This window comes from Pezoporus flaviventris, unplaced genomic scaffold (assembly GCF_033815535.1).
Source record: "Pezoporus flaviventris isolate CSIRO_AGI_PZ_B2104156 unplaced genomic scaffold, CSIRO_AGI_Pfla_v1 ptg000029l, whole genome shotgun sequence".
NCBI lineage: Eukaryota > Metazoa > Chordata > Aves > Psittaciformes > Psittacidae > Pezoporus > Pezoporus flaviventris.
The window spans coordinates 11,977,616-11,999,595 of NW_026892577.1; the positions used below are offsets into that span (position 1 = coordinate 11,977,616).

General features: G+C 54.1%; 2 protein-coding genes across 8 annotated transcripts in view; one reads left to right on the forward strand and one right to left on the reverse strand.

Annotated features, from left to right (window-relative positions):
• Positions 1–1,444: 1,444 nt before the first annotated feature.
• Positions 1,445–18,660, forward strand: ABCC2 (ATP binding cassette subfamily C member 2). Of its 2 annotated transcripts, none has more exons than XM_061459062.1 (32): positions 1,445–1,605; positions 2,138–2,311; positions 2,777–2,902; positions 3,960–4,094; positions 4,509–4,631; positions 4,948–5,003; positions 5,234–5,465; positions 6,031–6,209; positions 6,791–6,968; positions 7,433–7,687; positions 8,150–8,215; positions 8,743–8,880; positions 9,221–9,367; positions 9,599–9,687; positions 9,766–9,828; positions 10,018–10,144; positions 10,308–10,484; positions 10,587–10,754; positions 11,053–11,239; positions 12,017–12,149; positions 12,576–12,681; positions 12,974–13,193; positions 13,655–13,809; positions 14,671–14,826; positions 14,929–15,128; positions 15,536–15,662; positions 16,015–16,116; positions 16,207–16,350; positions 16,624–16,782; positions 17,028–17,194; positions 17,541–17,735; positions 18,139–18,660. In XM_061459062.1, the coding sequence occupies exons 1-32, from the start codon at positions 1,564–1,566 to the stop codon at positions 18,266–18,268; spliced, it is 4,656 nt and encodes a 1,551-aa protein (XP_061315046.1). In that variant the 5' UTR covers positions 1,445–1,563; the 3' UTR covers positions 18,269–18,660. The 2 variants fall into 2 exon arrangements, with proteins under 2 accessions (XP_061315046.1, XP_061315047.1); XM_061459063.1 differs by having other exon boundaries at positions 6,034–6,209.
• A 689-nt stretch (positions 18,661–19,349) lies between these two features.
• Positions 19,350–21,980, reverse strand: part of DNMBP (dynamin binding protein) — a 34,592-nt gene continuing 31,961 nt past the window's right edge. For 3 of the 6 annotated variants that reach the window (XM_061459051.1, XM_061459050.1, XM_061459053.1), the window contains 4 exons: positions 21,721–21,903; positions 21,447–21,645; positions 20,902–21,356; positions 19,350–20,558 (listed from right to left, as the gene is read on the reverse strand). In XM_061459051.1, the coding sequence (XP_061315035.1) occupies positions 20,373–20,558; positions 20,902–21,356; positions 21,447–21,645; positions 21,721–21,903 (1,023 nt within the window). In that variant the 3' untranslated portion in view covers positions 19,350–20,372. Of the gene's footprint in view, positions 20,559–20,901; positions 21,357–21,446; positions 21,904–21,980 lie in introns of all 6 variants that reach the window. The other 3 variants (XM_061459048.1, XM_061459049.1, XM_061459047.1) reach the window with 1 other exon arrangement.

Genomic DNA, 21,980 nt, shown 5'->3' on the forward strand with positions numbered 1-21,980 from the left:
CTGTAGTGAAGGAAGTTTTATGGAAGGAGCTGGAGGACAGTGAGGTGGATTTGTGAGTTTTTAGGAGCATGTCCCAGGTATGAGGATAGAGGAAGGGAGGAAGTGCTTGCTTTGAATGTTAAAAGATGGTTGGCATCCAGTGCTGAGCAAAGTGCTTCTGCTGTGAATGAGAGACTGAAGATGGGGTGAGGATGGGCTGTGACATACTGAAAATGTGACAAGTGATGGGACTGAACATTAAATAGGAAGGTGTCATGAGCAAGTGGAAGCAAATGCTTCAGGTGGGTATGAGCAAGGCCACAGGACACCTATGCCAGCAGAAAGAAGAATTCTGTCAGCACTCAGGAGAAGGGCTGAGGAAGTGACTGCTTCATTCACTGCTTATCTGTTGCTGCTTTCGTCAGATGTGTATTGGTTCTGGCCTGAAGGACCCAGTACTAGGGGTAGTTTTATTTAGGAAAACAAGTGGATTTAATCAGAGAAACCAATAATAATTAACCAGTGAATTGAACATTGAACCCTTCTCTGGTATTAATGATAAGGGGGTTGTTCCTGAGCAATTACTCATTGTATCATCCTTGACTTCCAAGTTACCTACTAAACCTATGAACAATGAGACAGCAGGATTCTTGCAGTCACTCTACAGTTCCCTTTTACCTACTGGTCCTCAAGAACATGCATGATGAAGCAAAATTCAGTTCTGGCCTTAGAGTAGCACCATCTGTATCTGCCCCCACACTTCCACTTTTCTAAGCAGCAGGGTGATGATTTAGTATCAATCACCCCCTTCAGGAATGGTCCTCTGGCCATCTCAGATGTTGGGGGTTGCCTTACAATGAAGATTCAGTCTCTTGGGTTTTGTGGTCAGGCAGCTGCTGTAATGTCCAGACAGCACAGAGATGTGGGGAAAGAGAGAAGCAAAAGGAAGAGCTGGGAAAGTCTCCAGGTTCTGCAGGCCTGAAGAAGCTGTTAAGAGGAGCCCAGACCCTGGAGACACAAAGACCACTGCAGTGTGTGGTCAGCTCAGCTATGAGATGCTCCAAGTTCCTAGGCCTGGAGCACTGCTGGTGTCCTGGGCCTCTGTGCTGAGTGGCACATGAGAAAAAGGGTCTTGTCATCTTTGGCTTCTGAAGGATGAGCTTTTTGGCAGCATTCAGCAGGCTTGTTCCGGCAGGAGAGGTCTGTTGCACCAAAGTAGTGTTTTCAGTGGGATAATATGAGCTCATCCGTGTTGGTGTGCGCTGATGAAGACTGTAGTTTCTGAGCAATGGCTGTGGTGTTCTGCAGTGACTGTGACAGTGGGTTCCGTACACCTCCCCTTTGATCTCTTTCTTCCTCAGTTCCCTTTCCCCGGAGCACATGTGGATTCCAAAGCCCCTTTGGTCACTTCTTGGTGGGTGGTGTTGTGCAATTGCACAAAGTTAACAATTAACTGTGTGTCATCAGGGATTTTGTCCCAGCACCACCTGAGGCTGTATAGGGACTTTTGTCCCAAGCATCCACCCAGGACTCTCACAGCCAGGCACAGCAAGGGGAAAGAGCCGTTGTCTCCTCTCCTGAACCATGTCGGCAGCCCTGGACGCGTTCTGTAGCTCTGTCTTTTGGGTAAGTGACTGCATCACCCTCATCGCCTGCTCTTGATGTAGGACACTCAGTGGAAGGGACAGCAGTAGATCCCAAGCCTTCTTCATCCAGTGGGACCCAACTGCCTGCGGTCAGCAGAGATTTTGCTGTTTATCCAGGACTGCCATGGCACTGAGCGCTGTGCACTGCATGTGCAGTGTTGATGTAAATAACAGTTCCCTGCGTGAGCCGTGTCCTGTTTTAGCCCTGCAGCCCAGCTTGGAACATGGCAACCTTCTGGGGAATGGTTTGGGTCCAGCTGCTGCAGCTGGCTTGGCTTGGCAAGTGGTGGTTGTGGCGGAGGCTCTCCCAGGTTCAGGCAGATAGATGAGTAGAGGGACATCACCTGGGACCTTGGCTGACTGCTGAAATGCTCTGCCAGGAAAGTGGGTGCTGAGGAGAGGGGTGTGATGGGGTGGAGTGGGGTGGGCAAGTGCTATACAAATGCTGGCTCTTGTGCTGTAAGGGTCAAGCCATCCCAAGTGACTTGGTTGTTTGTCTTTGCTGCCCCTAGAATGCCTCCTACCTGGATCGTCCAGATGCCGACCTGCCAGTGTGTTTCCAGCAGACTGTGCTGGTTTGGATCCCCCTTGGCTTTTTGTGGATTTTGGGTCCATGGCAGGTCCTGCCTATGTGCAAATCCAGAGACAAGAAATCATCTGTGACCAAACTCTACATCATTAAACAGGTAGAGTGGGAATGAGGGGGCACAGATGGCAGGCAGCAGCAGCCTGGGATGGAGGGGTGGTAAGTGGAAAGCCTCTGGGCTGGAGTCAGGTGTGGGATGGAGAGATGAGAAGTGTAGGAGAGAAGGAGCAATGTGCTAGGGCACCAAATGGGATAGAAACATGAAGGCATATCTGGGACAGAGGGGATAACAAAGCTGGGATACAGTGAGAGGGAGGGCAGAAGTGTGTACTGGGGTCTCTTGTCTTGTGGGCTGTTACCCTCCAAGTCTAAAATGTGTTAGTGCTCCTGTGGCAGTGCTCCAGCTCCACAGGGCCCTAGAAACCTCTCCCAGGCCACGTTTGGGTTGGAAAGGGTGTAATGGTGTATGAGACAGTGCTTTTATCCCCAACCGTGTTGTGTCCCATTGGTTCCCGGTCCTGCAGTGGGCTGGGTCTCCCCTCATGGCTGCTCTGTATCCCTGCAGGTGCTGACGATCTTGCTGATGCTGACGGCAGTCTCAGAGCTGGTCCTGGCGGTTGTAGAGGGCGCAGAGCAGGACCCTCTGCCAGCTGTGCAGTACACAAACCCCAGTCTGTACATTGCCACCTGGGTAAGGGATCAGTCGGTCAATGTGCTGGGTCAGGGTGTGAGATCACAGGGCCAAGCAGCAGAACACTTCTCTAGCACAGAGATCAGCAGAAAGCTGTGTCCACGAGGTAGATGTAAGCCTGGAAAGTGGGTAGGGACTAGCCTCAAACTGGTGTGGGTGGCACATGAGGGCAATAGGTTGAGGGCAGGTGTCTGTTTGTACGATGCTTCTCCTTTTATCCTTAAAACTGGCATGGATACTGTGCCTTTGAGAGCAGCTGAGATTTCTGGCAGAAGCCTTGGCAGCAGCAGTGTGGGATTCAAAGGACTGACTGCACAGTGTGAATGTCAGACCATGGCTTGCTGCTCTGATGTCTCACAGCTTCCCATGGGTTGATGCTCAGTTTTGTGCAGAGTCGGGAAGTGCCACAGGATACCCAGGAACTGAAGAGAACTGAGGACATAGGAGCTATTAGCTCCATGGAATATGTGCATGGAAGTTGCAGATGTCTTGTGTGAGACATGGGATAATCTAACAGTCTTAAAGCCAAAACATTCATGAGCTACACTTAAAAGCAAAAGTAACACCCCTGCTTGCTATCTTTCATATTTTGTCACGTCATTTATTTTCACTTGCAGAGTTCATGTGAGATTGTAAGGCAAGGGAACTGTTCAGGGGGGCTGCATTACTGGGACCCTGATCTGGCTTTAGTTCCAGGTCTGAAGGCAATATTCAGGAGACAGGGTGTGACACCTCACAGCTGGGCATATCTGAAAATGTGGGGTGAGAATAACTAAAAAGAAGGTACCCTACTGTGATGTCAGGTACCTTCAGCCCTTGCTTTTCCCATGAGGATCCTGACCATATGTCGTCTTAAAATAAACCTTTGCTCTGTGCAATTAACTCCAAAGCTTATGTAGGGTTGGCAGTAAGCTTGGGCACTGGGAGCTCAGTGTCTTCAAGGCAGTGAATCCCAGCAGATCACAAGCACTGGCATCCCAGGATGCTCCAAAGGCAGGTTTAGAGCCCAGACCTAGTCCTGCAGCCTTACCATAACCTCTGATTTTCCTTCCCCCAGGTCCTGGTTCTGCTGATCCACGATGCGCGACGCTTCTGCTTGCGCAGAGACTCAGGGATACTTTTCTGCTTCTGGACACTGTCCCTGCTCTGTGGGACGTTGCCGTTTCAATCACTCCTCCGGATAGCCCTGCAGGTTGGGTTTGGCAGGAAGCTCTCTGCTTCCCCATGGTCGTGTTCTGTCCCCAAACGAAGTCCCTGCAGACTTCGTCTCTTTACAAGCTCTCAGTGGTGTCACTGAGGTCCCAGCTGCCCTAGGGACCTTGGGGAACCAGAAAAGACCTGAGAAAGAGTTGCTGTTTGAGTCGATCCTGTCTGGGGAGGCATAAGCTCTCCAGGACCAATTTCTCCTTGCAGACCTAAGGGAGGAGGTCAGGGAAAAGCAGGGAGGGGGGTGGTGAGGGGAAGCTGAGCCAGGACCCAGAGTGAGTTTTGCACAGCCCTGTTGGGCTCAGCCATGTTCACTGTCTTGGGGGTGAACCTTGCTTCTGAGCACCAGATGGCCTTGAGACAAGCTCCAGCAGTCACCCTGGGCTCTCTGTTCTTGCAGGCGCCAATCTCTGATGTGCCACGGTTTGTCCTTTTCTTCATCTCCTATGGGCTCCAGCTGCTGCTCTTCCTTGTCTCAGGCTTCTCAGACATTGCCCCAGAAACAAAGGAGATCAAGAAGAAGGTGTGAGGTCCATGTGGGAGTGGGCTTGGGGCTCAGGGTACCACATCCTGGCTGGTGTCGAGTGGGGCAGGGTGGGCTCCATACAGACTCCTCCTGGCCCCTGTGGGAGGGCAGACCTGAGGGCTTCTGCAAGGGGCACAGCAAGAGTGTGGAGTTTGCTGGAGTTTGCAGTCTGTGTGTCCAAGGGGGACTGCTTCTGGCTGTGGATGGGTTGCAGTTGGCACAGTGTGGTTCCCTAATGGCTGGGGATGCTGAGTCAGCTCTTGTCCACACCATTGATCCTTCAGCATCAATGATGTCTTGGTTTGTACCCTAGAACCCAGAGGTGACAGCCTCCTTCCTGAGCTCCATCACCTTTGAATGGTACAGCAGGTAAGCAGAGCCATGTGGGAGGCTGAGCTGGTGAAAGGCAGGGGTGCTTTAGGGCTGGCCCAGCCCTCTTTGGAGGAGCCATCAGCACAGGATGCTTGGAGGTAGTACTGAGAGGCACCGCATTTAGGACATCCTGAGCTCAGGGCTGTGAAGTCTCTGCATTTGCAGCAAGGATTCTCCAACTGGTGTAGTGCAGAAACTTGCTGAAGGGAGATTTCTCTGCCTCACAGCATCGTTTTCAAAGGCTATCGGAAGCCCTTGGAGATAGAGGATATCTGGGAATTGAAAGCTAAAGACAAGACGAAGTCTATTTACACTGTTTTCGAGAAGAACATGAAGACTGCGGTGAAGAAGGCCCAAGCAGAGCTGGAGAAACGGAAACGCAAGAAAAGACGACGGGAAGGTGACTTGGACCATGTGAACAACATAAGCAAGGCCCGGAGCCAAGACATCCTGGTGCTGGTAAATCTCTTCCTACTCTTGCCCTTGCATGGAACTGAGAGATCCAGGTTCAGCCTTGGGAACTAGGGTCACCTCACCTCCCTGCAGTCCCCTTTGCTGCAAGGACGGGCGAGCCTGTCACAGGGTCTTCCCTGTCTTCAGCAGATCCCCATATTTTGGAGACCGAGGAAGTCTCCATCCTTCTGCCCTACAGGAAGACAGGAACAACCCTCAAGTCTGCAGTACAAGCAGCTCCCTTATCTCTTTCCCTACCTCAGATACCTCCTAACAACACCACTCTATGATCACCCCTGGCCTCTAATTCTTCCTAGGGTGCCTGATTTTTGGCCTGAGAGGTTCAGGCTATCTGGGTTTTGCAATTGTCTTTACCACACAAGAGAGGTGTTAGTATTGGGGGTGTACAGCATGAGCAGAGATCAGTGAGAGGGAATGTGATGGGAGGTAAAGATAAGGCTTCACTGAGGATACCTGGTCTGGGGTCTGTGGTGCTGCCCTGGGAGCATCCTTGCAGGTGCAGGGAGCCCACACAACCAGCTCCTTTACTTCTGTGTGGGCTTCCCTCTAGGAGGAGAAGCAGCCAAAGAAGAAGAAGGGAGACAAAGCGGACTTGGGCTCTCACAAGGATTACCCCAGGGGTTGGCTGATAAAAACCCTGTGCAAGACCTTCTGGCAGAACCTCCTGCTGTCGGTGGTTTTCAAGCTGGTGCACGATGTAATTGTGTTTATCAGCCCCCAGCTGCTCAAGTGAGTCCTTTCTCCCTGTCCGTGTCCATGTCTGGCTATGCACCCAGCCCCACCACCTCCCTGTGTGCACTGTATCCAACTCCACCATCTCCGTATGTGTAGATCTCCCAGCCCCACACCCTGGGGACCTTTTGTGCCCTCACCAAAGATGTGAGAATACGTCGTTAAACTACACAGTTTAATGAAGAACTGATCAGAGCTGGCTGTCAGCTCTTACAGATTGTATCTTGCTTCCTGCTTCCTCCATCATTTGTTACGCAGTCCTGCTCCTTCCTTGGAGACAGTCTCTTCTTTCAGCCCTTCATGAATTAGCCCATCTCAGCCAAACAAGACCTGCCTCGTTTGTCCTCCAGTGCTGCACAGTCTCTGTGGATGATCTGGCATTACCCACTGCTGAATGTGAAATGCAGTGCCTCTGCACAACAGCAGAGTGGAAGTCCCCAGCTTGCTGAACATCGAGCCAGCTGGTCTGGGTCTCTGTCACTGCTCTCCTGAGGGTCCTCTCCCTGTGCTGGTTTGGAGCATCCTCCTTGGGTCTATCTTAACAGGGTGAGGGCCTCATGGACTTCTTTACCTTCCAGGCTGCTGATTGCCTTTGTGTCAGATGAGGAGTCCTTTGCCTGGCAAGGCTATGTGTATGCCATCCTGCTCTTCCTGTCAGCGCTGATCCAGTCCCTCTGCCTGCAGCAGTACTTCAGCTTGTGCTTCCAGCTTGGCATACAAGTGCGTGCCAGTCTCATTGCTGCCATCTACAAGAAGGTTGGTATAGCCATGTCCCCTGTCAGCTTCCTCTAAGCTGTGCTGAGGATACCAGCATCTGCTCCATCAATGTAAGGGCAACTGGGGTGTATGCCTTTTACTTCCTAGGAAGGCACAGGAGAGGTTGGCTTGTGGGACACCCACCCAGCACTGGGGACACTGTTGGTGCCAGTTCTGAGACATGCATGCTGCAGCCCTGTGCTTGAGAACTACCAGGGGATGAGAGAGGTTTCTCCTCAGGGCAGCTGCTGCTAGGATTGCTGCATGGGGACATGTTTCTTTGCCCCCAGCATCCAGTGGCTGCTGGTGTGCAGGCAGTGATGACAGCACCTATGGTCAGCAGAGGCACCAGGACCAAACCCAGGAGCAGTTTCCGCCTGGCCTAATTCCCTGCTCTGCACCGTGCTGCTGGCATCCTCGCTGCTCCCAGCCTGGCTTGCAGTGACTGTGCTTTCTCTTTCCAGTCACTCACCATGTCTGGTGCCACCCGCAAGGAGTCTACAGTGGGAGAGACTGTGAATCTGATGTCAGCTGATGCCCAGAGGTTCATGGACATGGCCAACTTCGTTCACCAGCTGTGGTCATCCCCCCTGCAAATCATCCTGTCCATTGTCTTCCTATGGGGAGAGCTGGGCCCCTCTGTCCTGGCTGGCCTCGCGGTCATGGTGCTGCTCATCCCCATAAATGGGTTCCTGGTTGCCAAGTCCAAAACCATCCAGGTCAGTGATGGGTGCAAGATCCTCCCTGGCCTCCCACTCCTGAGGCTCACTGCTGCTCCCCTCATTTCCACCTTCCCTTCCCTTCCCTTCCGTTTTGCTGTAGATCTTTCCCAGCCTAGGACTGACTTGGGTTGGGGGTGTCTCTAGCCTGAGCCAAGGGGTGATCAGCTGAGATGGGCTGGAGGCAGGTGAGACCTGTTCTACCATCACAGCTGAAATTAAACACGGCTGGGAGCAACCTTGAGGGCTGAAAGTGAGATATCACCAACCATAAAATAAACCTTTAGCTCCTACCTGATGACAGGGCACTGTTTTTCCTTGCTTCCCAGCAAGGAAAGGTCCAGTTTTGTGGGATGGCTTCCCTGGGCTCTGGAGCCCACCTTTCCTTTGTGACAACCCAGATGTATTTCAAAGGGTGAGCTGCTCTCTGGTTTAGGTGACCTCTGGTTCTTCCTTTTGTAGGTGAGAAACATGAAGAACAAGGATGAACGCATGAAAATAATGAGTGAGATCCTCAATGGAATCAAGGTGAGCAGTGGGGTGGAGATACCCAGGAAGCTGCTGTGCCTGTCTTCTTGCTGCACTGTACCTGGGGGTATCACACCAGTACAATCCTACAGCACCAGTGTTATAGTCTAGTTTGGGGCCCTTGTCTCTGCAATTCCCTTGGTTTCCTCCTTTTGAAAGGTTGGATACGGAATAGCTCTCGGTACCTGGAACAAGACTTGGGAGCCAAGAGAGGGTTTTCTGGAGGTTTCCTGGGTGGCCGTGGTGCTGAGCTGGCTGCCGTGGTGCTGAGCTGGCTGTCGTGGTGCTGAGCTGGCTGCCATGGTGCAGAGGGGCTGGCAGTGACCTGTACGCTGAGGATGAGGCAGTGGGTGTGCTGTGGGGAAGTGCTATAAGCCATGGGGCAGCTCAGGAGAGGAGAGATGCAGTGACCAAACAGGCTTCTGAGCAAGCCAGGAGCTGGAGATGGAGGTGTTGGCCGTCAGTGAGCTGAGTGTGGATGCTGGCATTCCTGAGGCCAGCATCTGCTCACCCTGCTCATCCAACAGATCCTGAAGCTTTTTGCCTGGGAGCCCTCATTTGAGAAGCGAGTCAATGAGATCCGGGCACGTGAGCTCAAGGACTTGTTGAACTTCAGTTACCTGCAGTCAATATCCGTGTTTGTCTTCACATGTGCCCCCTTCCTGGTGAGTGCCAGCAGGCCTGGCAAGAGCTGCACCTTCCTCAGAGCTGGGGTTGGGCTGTGTCCAAGGGGGTGGGAAAGATTGGGAACCTCAGGTGGCATGCTCCTGCAACAAGGAAGGGGCTGGCTTACCGATGCTTGGGATGCAGAGCATGGTCCTGGCTGCTGGCAGGAGAGTGTGCTGGAAAGAGGTCACATCAGAGTGGTGAGATGGGGCCCAAAGAAGAAGGGAAGCAGGAGGGGAAGAGATCCCCAGGAGGAAGGCACTGCTGAGGCAGGGGATCATGAGGGTCTGGGCTGCACTCAACCACACTGATGGTACCTTTCCCTGCTATCTATTCTAGGTCTCCTTGGCCAGCTTTGCTGTCTACGTGCTTGTGGATGAGAACAACATCCTGGATGCAGAGAAGGCCTTTACTGCCATCTCCCTTTTCAATGTGCTGCGTTTCCCCATGGCCATGCTGCCCCTGGTCCTCTCTTCCCTGGTGCAGGTCAGCCCTCACATTGGGCATGGGGATCTTATGATACCTCTGCCCAAACCAGCACATGGGGCTCACATGTATGATGGGCCTTGGATAGCCAGGGGTCAGTGCATGGGATTCTGTGCATAGCGGGGTGAGACAGGACTCACATAAGTGACACAGGGGCTCAGAGGCTGGTGCTGGTGCTCTGTGTGTATGGGGTGCTCTGCTTATGGGGCCATCCTCTTTCTGCCATGGCAGACCAACGTGTCGACTGTGAGGCTGGAGCGCTACTTGGGGGGAGAAGACCTGGACACCTCAGCTATCCACCACAGCCCCATTGAAGGCAGGTTACTTCCTGTGGGTCATGGCCTGGACCAGCCTTGTGCTTTCCCAGCCCTGAGAGGTGGCTCTTTTCTGACAGGCAGCACCGTGCGTTTCTCGGAGGCCACCTTTGCCTGGGAGCAGGATGGGGATGCTGCAATAAGAGAGTGAGTGCTCTGTGCTGTGCTGGGGGCAGATGGGTGGGGACTGGGAGTCTTTCTGTGTGTTATCTGGGGCTGGCAGTCACCTCTCACAGTGCTGCTAGAAGTGAGTGCTCCAGAGACACCGCTCTGTGCTGGCCCCATGCAGGAGCTGGCAGGTGACCTGGCAGTGCTCATGCCCTCATGTCTTTGCAGTGTCAACCTGGACATCGCACCCGGAAGCCTTGTGGCTGTGGTGGGGGCTGTGGGCTCAGGCAAGTCTTCACTGGTGTCAGCCATGCTTGGGGAGATGGAGCATATCAAGGGACACATCAACATCCAGGTGAGAGGAGCAGGCACAGGAGACTGCTTGGGAGCTCAGCGGGGAGACAGCAGGGCAGGACTGGTCATAGAGTGGTGCCTGTGGGCAAGGACAGGCTGCAGGAGGTGGCTGTGCTCAGGCTGGTGCTCTGATGAGGCAGCTCTTCTTGTCTCTATCTTTCCAGGGCTCCCTAGCTTATGTCCCGCAGCAGGCCTGGATCCAGAATGCCACACTGAAAGACAATATACTTTTTGGGTCAGAACTGGATGAAGCCAGGTATCAGCAGGTCATCAAAGCCTGCGCCCTCCTTCCGGACCTGGAACTGCTGCCTGCAGGTGACCAGACAGAGATTGGAGAGAAGGTATCAGTCCTGGGCCCTATGGGTCACCAGAGCACCTGCAGCAGAGGATAGAACCGTCACTCTGTGCCAGCCCAGTGCTCAGAGATGTTCTTTCCCTTCCAGGGCATTAACCTAAGTGGGGGCCAGAAGCAGCGAGTCAGCCTGGCCCGGGCAGTGTACAGCAATGCAGACATCTATGTCCTGGACGACCCGTTGTCTGCCGTGGATGCTCACGTCGGCAAGTACCTCTTCAAGCATGTGCTGGGGCCAAAAGGGCTGCTGCAAAATAAGGTGAGCACCCCTGCCCTTCCCACCACCCAGCCAGGCAGGGAGGGCACTGGAATGGTGATGACCATTCAGGAAGCCTGAGATTGCTTGCTTGGGAACAGAGGGGTCCTGTGGCTTTCATGTGGAGCTGCAGCAAGCAGGCGAGGCTTCATGGGTCCCCAGAGAGGGGTGCCCTGTGTCCCTATAGCCAGGTGTTGATGAGCAGAGAGGTCCACAAGTAGGGGATGGAGAGCCTGCAAGCCCATGCCTGGGGGCCACAGAGTTCTGCTATGCTCACTACCCTGCAACCACTTTATTGCAGACACGGATCTTGGTAACGCACAGTATCAGTTTCCTGCCCCAGGTTGATAACATCGTGGTGATGGTGGCAGGAGCAGTGTCTGAGCAGGGCTCCTATGGCACCCTGCTTGCAAACAGGGGGGCCTTTGCCCAGTTTCTGAACTTGTACGGCAGACAGGAGAAGGATGCTTCAGAGAAAAACACCACAGGTACTGGGAAGACAATGGGGCTGTGTGTGTGTCTTGGGGATATGAAAAACCTGGCTCTATCCAGCTCAGATGCTAGTGGTGGATGCTGTGAACCCTACACAGCTTATAGCAATCTGCAGCACAAGAACTTTCTGCCTATGATTTGCATCGAGGCACTGGGTTGAACAGCCAGCAAAAGACCTGCCTAAATTTTTTACTCCCTTTTTAGTTATGTTTATGGGTCCTATAATCTTATGTAGCAACAGGCTTCATATCTTAGTGATTCTGGGGTGAGAAAGATCCTTTGGTTTATAAACATGCAATTGGATAACAATTCATCTTTATCATGTCCCCCACTCCTATGGGGAGGAGTGGTGTCAGTCAGGTAGATGCTCACCCCAGTTTTCCAGCTGGAGTCTGACTTTTCCCAGTCCATCCCCACAGGATCCACGTCCACTTGCTCAAAGAGATGCTCCTGAATGGGAGTGATAGGACCTTCCAGATCTTGCACCTATTAACAAGCACAAATCTCTGCTTGAGGTCCCACCAGTGGTACTGGGATAAGTTGGCAGCAGGGACTACCTCCATGCAGGCCTTTAGCCCTGTGTCTCCTGTCTATTCTCCCTCCAGCACAATGGATTTCTTCCTCTTGCTGCTGTACTGGGCTTGCAGCAGCCCTAGAGGTGTGATGTGTGGTGCTAGGACAGCCTGAACCTGGGGTGTAGCAGATGTGTAGTGCATGGGATCTGCTCTCTCCTCAGTGCCTAACCCTACCTTCCCTCATCCCTGTGCTTGTAGATATTGCCTTAGCTGGGGATGAAGAGCAGGGTGATGAAGATACTGAGCCTTTGGTGGAAGAGGGCCCTGAGGATGTGGTGACCATGACCCTGAAGCGAGAGGCCAGCATCCATCGGAGGGTGTTCAATCGCAGGTAGGACTTGACCTGAGCTCTCAGCTCTCTCCCCTGCCCCCTGCGCTGCTCCCTTGGAAACAGGCGTCTGGGGGCTTCCTGGGGAGGTTCCTGCTGGGATGCTCCCTCCATGCTCCTACCACCATCTGGGCTGGGTCAGAAGCATCTGATCTTGCCTTTACTCACATCAGTGTGTCACAGCCTTACCCTACAGTCTTACCTGAAACTCATGCTGCTGGCGGTTCTGCTTTTGGGGATGATGGCTACGATTTCATGGCTAAAAATGCCTCGGGCTTCCCCAAGGCTCAGTCAAAGCTGCCCCATTTAGGACATTATTTCCCAGAGGGCTCTAGCACTCGAGTCCCAGTGCAGCATAGGGATGGGCCCACAGGAGAGTGTGACCCATCCAGCACCCTGTGACTAATAGTGCCCATCATCTCCCTGCAGTATTAGTAAAACCAGCACCAGTTCCTGGAAGAAGGCCCAGGAGGAGCCCCCCAAGAAGGTGAAGGGCCAGAAACTGATTGAGAAAGAAGCTGTGGAAACTGGCAAGGTGAGGATGGATGGATGGATGGATGGATGGATGGATGGATGGATGGGTGGATGGAAGTGCTGTGCTGCCCCGGCTCAGTGCTGCAAGACCCAGCTGTGGCTCAGAGAAGCCAGTGCTGTCTGCCTGAGGCTCCACTGCAGTCAAGAGACACCAAAGGATACAGAGTGGTGGGCAAGGCAGTGGAGGGGAGCACCATAGACAGCAGGTGGGAGTGCCAAGGGTGTGCTGGGTGTCGCTGGCTGTGCAGCTGGGCTTTTGCTGGGCAGCAGTGATGGGCTGAATTGGTCTACAGGTGAAGCTCTCCATGTACCTGCGGTACCTGCGTGCTGTTGGCTTGTGGTATTCTTTCTGGGTTGCCATGGGCTATGTTGGACAGTACGTTGCCTACGTGGGTACTAACCTGTGGCTCAGTGCCTGGACTGATGATGCACAACGCTACCTGAATACAACCTATCCCGTGGAGCAGCGAGACCTGCGGATTGGTGTCTTTGGGGTGCTGGGGGTGTCACAAGGTGAGTGTTGGGAGCACAGGGGGTCCTGTTCACATCAGCTACAAGGGATATGGCTTGCAAGGCCTGCAGCCAGCAGTGCAGCAAGGAGCAGGGCTGCCAGCATTGTGCTCCTTTGCATGCTGCTGCCTTTCTTCTGGCTTCTGGATGAACTAGGGACAGATATTAGTCTGAAGCCAGCATAGGTTGTCCCAGGGAGTCTGTGTAGCCCCTTAGGTTTAAGATTACTTTCATCAGTTTGGAGATAGTGCTAGGGCCCAAGGCTTTCCAAAAGGGTTCAGTGTTTTCCCCGTGGTGGGACACAGTTACTGGGGCCTCCCAAGAAGATGGGATGAGGGACTATGACAGTGGCTCACTGCAGAGCTGCTGCCTTGCATCTGCTTGATTTGTCCCTTGAGCCAAAGGGTGGCTGAGGCCAGTGTAAGGTCTGAGTTGGTGATGACCATCCTGTGCTCTCCTTGCAGCTCTCTTCCTGCTGTTTGCAACCATCCTGTCTGCCTATGGTGCCACGCGAGCCTCCCGGGTGATGCACCAGCAACTGCTCAGCAACATCCTGCGTGTGCCCATGAGCTTTTATGACACGACTCCAACGGGCCGCATTGTCAATAGGTTTGCCAAGGTAAGAGAACAGCCCCAACAAGGAGAAGCTGTTTGTTCCAGCAGGTCTGCAGAACATTGGGTGGCAGCTTAAATCTGCTGCTGTTCAGCACTGAACAGATGAGCCCAGATCAGGGCCTGGAAGGGCCAGAAAGGTGGATGCGAGCTAACTGCAGTGGGTTGGAACTAGATGATCACAAGAGGGATGCGAAGAAAGTGTGAAGAGGGCCTCAAGTAGGTTACTAAGAGAGGCAGGTGCCTAGAGCTCATGTCCCATAATGAGATATCCTTCTGGTTATGGACTCTCAATAAATATACTATTGGCTATGTAAATGAAGCTCATAAAACAGAAAATAAGAAAGGAGGGAGAATACAGACAAGCAGTTTCAAGTGTGCTGCTACTCCACTTCTTCCTTTGGTGCCACCTCCTGATTTGGGGGAATAAAAATCTCTCTTGAGAGCAAGCCTATGAACCTGCTGGGTTTATTCTGAGGTGAGAAGCATGTGGTGCCCAGACAGAAGATGGATGATGACCAGCTGGAGACTTTGGTGTACCTGCATGGAGCTGGAGTCAACCCTGTCCCTCTTTCCGCCTTAATTCCTGCTCCTGCATCCTCAGTCCAGATGAAGATGCAATTCCCAAAGCTAGTCTGTGCAAAAGGGATTATTATAGAAAGCTTCTCTGTTAAATCAGCCATTCCTAGTTTAAGAGCTGTGGCCCTAACTGGGCTTGTGACCCTAGCACCAATTCAGTGTCATCCACTATTTCTGCAAGTGCCTGGCACTGCGTTGCCACACAGGCGTGTAGGGACCTGTATGTGTGCGGTTTGGGTTCCTCCCTCTCTCTCAGGTCACTGACTGCTTCTCCACATTTATGTTCCAGGACATCTTCACAATAGATGAGACCATTCCCATGTCCTTCCGCAGCTGGCTCTCCTGTTTAATGGGCATCATTAGCACACTGCTCATCATCACCCTGGCCACCCCATTCTTCGCTCTCATTATCATCCCCTTGAGTATCTTCTACTATTTCGTGCTGGTGAGTAACTGGGGCTTGAGAGAAGCTTGTGCCCTGCTTAGAGTAGCATCTTGGTCACTGCCAGGCTTTGCGTTGGTAACCAACTTGTGTCCCTCATTTCAGCGCTTCTATATCTCCACGTCACGCCAGCTACGGCGTCTGGACTCTGTCACCAGGTCTCCCATCTACTCCCACTTTGGTGAGACAGTATCAGGCCTTTCTGTGATCCGGGCCTATGGACACCAAGCACGGTTCCTGCAGCAAAATGAGGTCACCATGGACATAAACCAGAAAAGTGTTTACTCCTGGATAATCTCAAATAGGTCAGTTTTACCCCTTGGGCCCCTTATTCACAGCCTGCAGCACCTCTGCCCAAGGGCTTCTATGTTCAAAGGGAGGTCCCTGAGAGGCTGCAGTTCTCCCTATTGATCTCGGGGTCTGCGCAGGAACTGGTAGATGCTTTGGGGGTGCAAGGGTTGTACAGCTGGGGCTCCTCTAATACATGGCATTGCCAGCACATGAGGTTACGTGTGAGACATGGACTGACAGATGAACCTGCTTGCAGAACTGGCCACAGATCATATGTAGGTGCAGGTACCATGTGTACAGTGCTGGGCTCAGGCCTGGGTGTGCAGGGATGCTGGGGGGGTGCTGGTCTTACTGGTGGGCCCTCTGTTGGGCACAGGCAGATGCCTCTCCCACCACCCCTCAGCCTCCTCTCCTGGTGCAGGTGGCTGGCCATCCGTCTGGAGTTCGTTGGGAGTCTGGTGGTCTTCTTCTCTGCACTTCTTGCTGTGATCTCAAAGAGCACTTTGGAGGGTGGCATCGTGGGTCTGTCTGTCTCCTCTGCCCTCAATGTGAGTCACTGAGAGCTTCTTCTGATTCCAGGACAGGGCTGTTCTGCAGGATGCTGCCCTGTCTGCAGCTCTGATCCATGGAGAGGCATTAGCTGGGGCGTCCCACCTGGGGAGCTGCTATGGAACCAGGGGAGCACACATCCCAGTGGGAGAGGGATCCATGCTGCTGTGGGAAGGAGCAACATCCTGCTGTGGATCAGAGATGCTGCAGCAAAGCTTTTGAAGGGCTGGGGAGTGGAGAGCTAGGGACCAGGCCAGGGATGCTCATGCCCAGGCTGAGCTGAAGCGTAGAAGTGGTTGTTCCTGGGTGCCTGAGGAACTGAGCTCTGCATCCTCTGGCTCTGCCATGCAGGTGACCCAGACACTGAACTGGCTGGTGCGGACATCTTCCGAGCTGGAGACGAACATTGTGGCTGTGGAGCGGGTACACGAGTACACGAAGGTGAAGAACGAGGTGAGGAGACCAGGGTCCAGGCAAACAGCACCTGCTCGGTGCTACCCAGCACCGCAGCGTGCAGCCCTCCTAACGCTCCCATGTCCCCAGGCTCCATGGGTGACAGAAAAGCGCCCACCCCGTGGCTGGCCCAGCAAAGGGGAGATCCGGTTCGTTGACTACAAAGTTCGGTACCGACCTGAACTGGAGCTGGTTCTTCAGGGCATCACCTGCAACATTGGGAGCACAGAGAAGGTGAGGACTCCTCTGCTTCTGTCCTCACTGCACTCTTTCCAGAGCGACACTGCATTAGAATTGGTTTTGTTCTCTTGGCTTCAGCCTGTTGGCTGGGGACGGATGGTGATGGGATGTGGCTCCTGGGGACTCAAGCTGCAGGGCAGGGACCAAAGGAGACAGTCTGGAAGATGGCAATTGCAGATGCAGGGCAAGAAGGCCCACCAGACCAACATGGAGAGCATCTGCCTTGGTTCCATCCCTGGCAGCTGGTCTAAATCACTGCTTCCACAGGTCGGGGTCGTGGGCCGGACTGGGGCTGGAAAATCCTCCCTCACCAACTGCCTCTTCCGGGTGCTGGAGGCTGCTGGAGGGATGATCCTCATCGATGAGGTGGATATAGCAACGATTGGCCTCCATGACCTGCGCAAAAACCTCACCATCATCCCCCAGGTGAGCTGCTCCGTCACCTTTCCTTGTCCCACTGGTGCATGGCCCCCCTGAACTCTGTTCCCTGGGCATTGCCCTTAGTGCATCCCTGGATGCCGCAGTGCCCAAGGACTGTGAACGTGTCATTGCCACCTTCCCTGCTCAGCTGCAGGCAGCAATGGGGGCTGGATGTGGCCAGACTTGGGGCCTGGAGCCATTGCCCTGCTGAATGGCCATGGCATGGCTGAACATGGTGCTGTCCCTGGCAGGACCCTGTGCTTTTTACTGGCACTCTGCGGATGAACCTGGACCCCTTTGATCAGCACACAGACGAGGAGGTCTGGAAGGCCCTCGAGCTGGCCCACCTGAAGACATATGTGCAAGACCTTCCCGGGAGGCTGCTCTATGTTGTGAGCGAGGGAGGGGAGAACCTGAGGTGAGCAGATGGCTGGGGGCATGCCCAGCGCCCCTCCCTTCCCTTCGTCCCAGGAACAGCAGCTTCTAGCAGTGACTGCCCAGGGACAAGGACAAAGAACCTTCTGGGGATGAAGGTGGGAGAAAACAGGCCAGGAGCCAGGGCTGTGAGGGAGCCAGCATGTGCCAACCCCCCGTGGTGGCCCAAAGAGCAAGGCACTGAGGGATGCAGTACTCAGGGTGGCAGATGGTCAGGGGGAGAAGGCTCGGGCAGCCTGGGCAGGCACAGACTGGGGCCAGGGCAGTGTGCTGCTTGCAGCAGCCCCGCCGGTGTGCACCTGGTAACTCCTGTTCCCACCTCATCCCAGTGTGGGGCAGAGGCAGCTGGTGTGCCTGGCCCGGGCCCTCCTCCGCAAAGCCAAAATCCTCATCCTGGATGAAGCAACAGCAGCTGTGGATCTCGAAACCGATCATTTAATCCAGACAACGATCCGGAGCGAGTTTGCTGACTGCACTGTCCTTACTATTGCCCACCGCCTCCACACCATCATGGACAGCAACAGGTACTGTGGGACAAGGGGAATGGGGATCTGACTCCTAGGATGGGGGGAGAGGTGGCCAGCAGCAGGAGCAAGGATGCAGCCAGAGGGGCGGGGTGGATGCAGTGACTGGGGCCACAGTATACAGAGGTTCTAGGAGAGAAAAATAGAGGGATAGGAAGGATGTCCATGCAGTAGTTATGCCTTTGTGGGGAGAAATATTTTTGGGGATCCTTCTTTACAGCAACAGACCCCAATGTTTGTCACATGGAGGAGAGCTGTGCCCTACTCACCTCTGAGCTGAGAGGAGGTGAACCACAGAACGTGGCTGCAGGAGGGGTGAGGGTTGGTGGGTTGTAGTGCTGGTGCCAGCAGTGCTCTCAGCTCAGATCCCAGGAGCTCAGGGCTTCCAATTTTCTGCTGCCAGGGTGATGGTGCTGCAGGCTGGGAGGATTGTGGAATTTGACAGCCCCGAGTTGCTGCTCAAGAAACCAAGCGTGTTCTCCATGATGGCAAAGGACGCCGGCATCACAAACACAGAAACCACCATGCTGTAGGTGGAGTGAGAGGTGTGCGGTGTGCACACGTGCAGCTCGCTCCCGCTGGCACTCACCAGACAGGCACCGGGAAGCAGAGAGGGCAGCTTCTCTGGGACAGAGGATGTGGACTCGGGAGCTGTTAATCTTGCTCCCACACCCTGCCTGCTGTGCACACCAGGGGCTGGAGCTGCCTCATTTATTCCAGCGTAGAAGGGAGATGTCTGCCAGGCAAGGAGACCACGACCGCCTGGGGGTCTTTGTTTTTTGTACATCATGCCAGGGGAACCTAGCTGAGAGATGCTTTAGCACCATGGAATGAAACTTAATCGAAGAGTGAATTTTGTAATTTATTTACTTGTGTAACTGTTTCTAGTCTTACAATTAAAAGTCTGACTTTACAGCATGCTAAATGAGCATCGGTTTGGCTTTAAACCTGACTCATGCTTGGGGGAAGCTGGTCACACAGGCTATGCAGACACACATGGGTGAGGGAGTCCAAACTGAGCAGCACAGCTGTACTCAGGCATGAACCTTAACTACTCTCTGGCAGTGGAGGTGCAGAAGCCAGGGCCTGCTTGGATTCTTTATGGCTACAGCTCTCTTTGATTGTAGCACAAATATATATAAGGCAGACCCTGGGGCTACCCTAACCACTAGTGGTGCAGATTTTGGGCCGTGGCTCCAGACTGCAAACCTGACTGTGGTGCAGGCACATACAGATGCTATGCTGACATGCACACACACAAACTGTGGTGATGTTGACAAATTCTTGACCTTTCTTTGTTCTCGAGCATGAAGGCAAGTTGTTCCACTGGGCTTGGCTGCGGGCATGCAGAGAGCCTGTGCCCTTCTTCCCTGCTGACAGCAGGGCAAGCCCCTTCACCCCAGCTGGTGGTGAGCCACAGAGTGGAGAGGGCAGTGCAATCAGACTTTAATGAGTTTTCCTGTGAGGGTTTCCTAGTACCTGAGCTGGTCCAAACACCTCACAGAAAGGTGAGATGTTCTTCCTGCATCTGAATGAAAGCCATGGGCTTTGCCCCCCGGCCCAGCAGTGGCCGGGCACTCCTTCCAGCTCCCAACACTTGCACAGGCACTCCTATACACAAGGACAAATCTTTTATTTACAGAGCAGTACAGCAAATACAAACGTTGTCCCAAGAGAAGGAAGCTTCCCTCCTTCAGGGCACGGCAGCAGCAGGTAGGACGCACCACCCTGACAAAAGGTACCACATCCCGCATGGGGAAGGCCTTGCCATCCCAGAACGTGAGCATGCACCTCCAGTGTCCTGCAGGAAAAGCCCCAAAAAATCAGGCTGAAGGACAGCCTGTATTTTGCCTTCTGCTCTGCCCCAACTCAAAGCAGGAAGGTGGGCTTGTCAGGGCAAAGATGGGTCTTGAGCACTGGAGCTATTGCACTGGCAAGGGAAAATGGTATTCTGGATCTCTGGCTCCCTTGGAAGACAAGAACCTGATGGCTGCTGCTAGCAGCAGAGCTTGGAGAGGCCCAAGACCAAGCATGGGGATAAAGCACTCGCTGGGGCTCTGCTGTGGGGTGTTCAGAGGCTGGGCCCATCCCAGCACTGGAGCTCAACTGCTCCCAGCAAACCACAGAACTGCTCCCTAGGTGGTGTGTACATGTCCCACTCTGAGGTCCTGCCCACACAGGTGAGACCAGACTCCTGCTGCTGCCAAGAAGGCACAGGAGCCACCTTCACAAGGGCTGGGATCCTTTTAACACTACTTGGCTACAGATGGACTTCAGAAACTCATCAGCCTTCACAATTTAAACTCGCAGTGGCTCCTCAGCCTTGTTCAAGCCTAATGCCCCTGGGCCATGGCCCAAGCTTTGCTCCCCTGCTCCTGGCTGGCTGGACAGAGGAGGCTCAAACAGCACAGATGAACTCACCCTTGCCCTCAACACAAGCTACCTGCCCTGATAGCCCACCCTTCTACCTCCACAGAAGGGAGGTGGCAGCCAGCATGGTGGGGCTCAGCAGTACTGCAGTGATGTAAGGGACATCGCTGGGTGAGCAATGGGGGCTGCAGGGCTGGCCAGCCTCCTTGAGGCTCCTGGCAGTCCCAGCAGGAGTAAGGCATAGGGTGCAAGGTCCTGCCCACCATCTCACGTGTACTCTGTCTTCCGGATGTAACTAGAGGGCACATAGCCCTGCTTCCCATGTGCCTCGGCCAGCCACCACTCCTGATTGCCTGTGATGTCCTCAAACTGCAGGATCCTGAGTCTCTGGTTAGCTGACACACTCAGCTCGTTGGTGTTTCGGCCTTTGAAAGTGTAGAGAGCATAGTAGACCTGCCAGACAGAGGGAAAGCATTAGCTGGATGGTCATACCACATAGCCTTTCTGTTACATTGCATAGGACATGTAGGCTTTTGTTCCTCTCCCCCAACAGTGACATCCACAGCCCTATCATGGTCTCTGCCAGAACTGTTCCCACTGCCCAGCCCATTTGCACTCTAGTTCTCTGCACCTCAGCTGCTGGGAGAAAATATCTCATCCTCCACATCAGCCCTTTAGAACAAAGCAGCTTCCACCTCCCACCCTGCTCACTGCCAGGGAGCAGGATGACAGCCCCTGCCCAAGCAAGGAGTCAGCCCTCAGCCTCCCCAGGCAGGCTGGGGTGCTGAGGGCTCACCTGGTTGCCCTCTGACTCGCTGCTCTCCAGCCCAGAGTCTCTGTCCTCCACAGAGGGTGCAGGCCTGAGATGGGATTTGGCCAGGTGCCCATTGCGAGAGTGGGTGCTGTAGCCTGGCTCAGGGCGGCTGTAGCGGCGCTGGGACATCACTGTAGCAGCCTCCAGCGGGGCTGTTCTCTCAGCAGAGCCAAGCTGGGATGATGAGGGGGAGTCCACCTCTAAGGAAGGCTGTGGGGACTGGTATGGGTCTGCTGGGGATGGCAAGTCCTGCAGGGGTTTCTGAGTGAAGGTGACAGCCTCCCCGCTGGGGCTGAAGGTCAGCGTAGTGTTGCTGTGGGGAGAGGAGCTGCTGTGCTCTGACTCATTGGAAGAGTGGCTGCCCACAGAGACATCCGACTGGCTGCGGCGTGGGTTGTAGGGCTTCAGAAAGGAGCTGTACACAAAGCCCTTGGTCACTGCAGAGAGGGAGAGGAAGTGAGCTTACACTGAGGTGCACAGGGACCAGAGGAGGGGACTCACAAAATGGGCAGGGAGTAGCCACATACCCCCATTGTCTATGAGCCAGCGATTCTGGCTGCCCATGGGGTCCTTCTTCTTGATGACACCCACGATGTCTCCTTCCAGTAGTGAGACATCCAGGTCTTGGGCAGCATTGAAATTGCGGTCTGCCTGGAAGAGACTGTCTGGGGGATAGCGGGCCAAGAGGGCAGCTCGGATGTCATCCGACTGCAGGAGGTAGCTGGGCTGCAGAGGAACAAGGCAGGTGTGAGTTGCTGTCCTGGGCTCTGCAAGCTCTGATACAGGGCAGAGGGAACTCACCAAGCCAATAAGGGGCTGCCGCCGGGCAGACTGCCGCTCCATGCTCTTCCTTTCAAAAGGCTTCTTGGGAGCTGCCTGAGTCTCTGGGAAGAAGGTGAAGGCCTGGAGCTGCTGGAGGACTCGACTGTGCTCATCCTGGAAGATGGCAATGAGGTTCCCTTCCCTGCTGGACGCCTTCAGTAACTGGAAGCACAGCAGGGTTGGGGGTCAGAGCTTACAAAGCACTCAGAGCTGACACTGCAGCAGCAGCTTCCCCTGCA

What these genes read in the sequence shown, in the direction of transcription:
- ABCC2 (XM_061459062.1), top strand. Translation starts at nt 1,564, where the DNA reads ATGTCGGCAGCCCTGGACGCGTTCTGTAGCTCTGTCTTTTGG. An exon ending in CACAGCCCCATTGAAGGCAG is followed by an intron (nt 9,688 to 9,765) that starts GTTACTTCCTGT and finishes TCTGACAGGCAG; the next exon opens with CACCGTGCGTTTCTCGGAGG. An exon ending in TTCAGAGAAAAACACCACAG is followed by an intron (nt 11,240 to 12,016) that starts GTACTGGGAAGA and finishes CTGTGCTTGTAG; the next exon opens with ATATTGCCTTAGCTGGGGAT.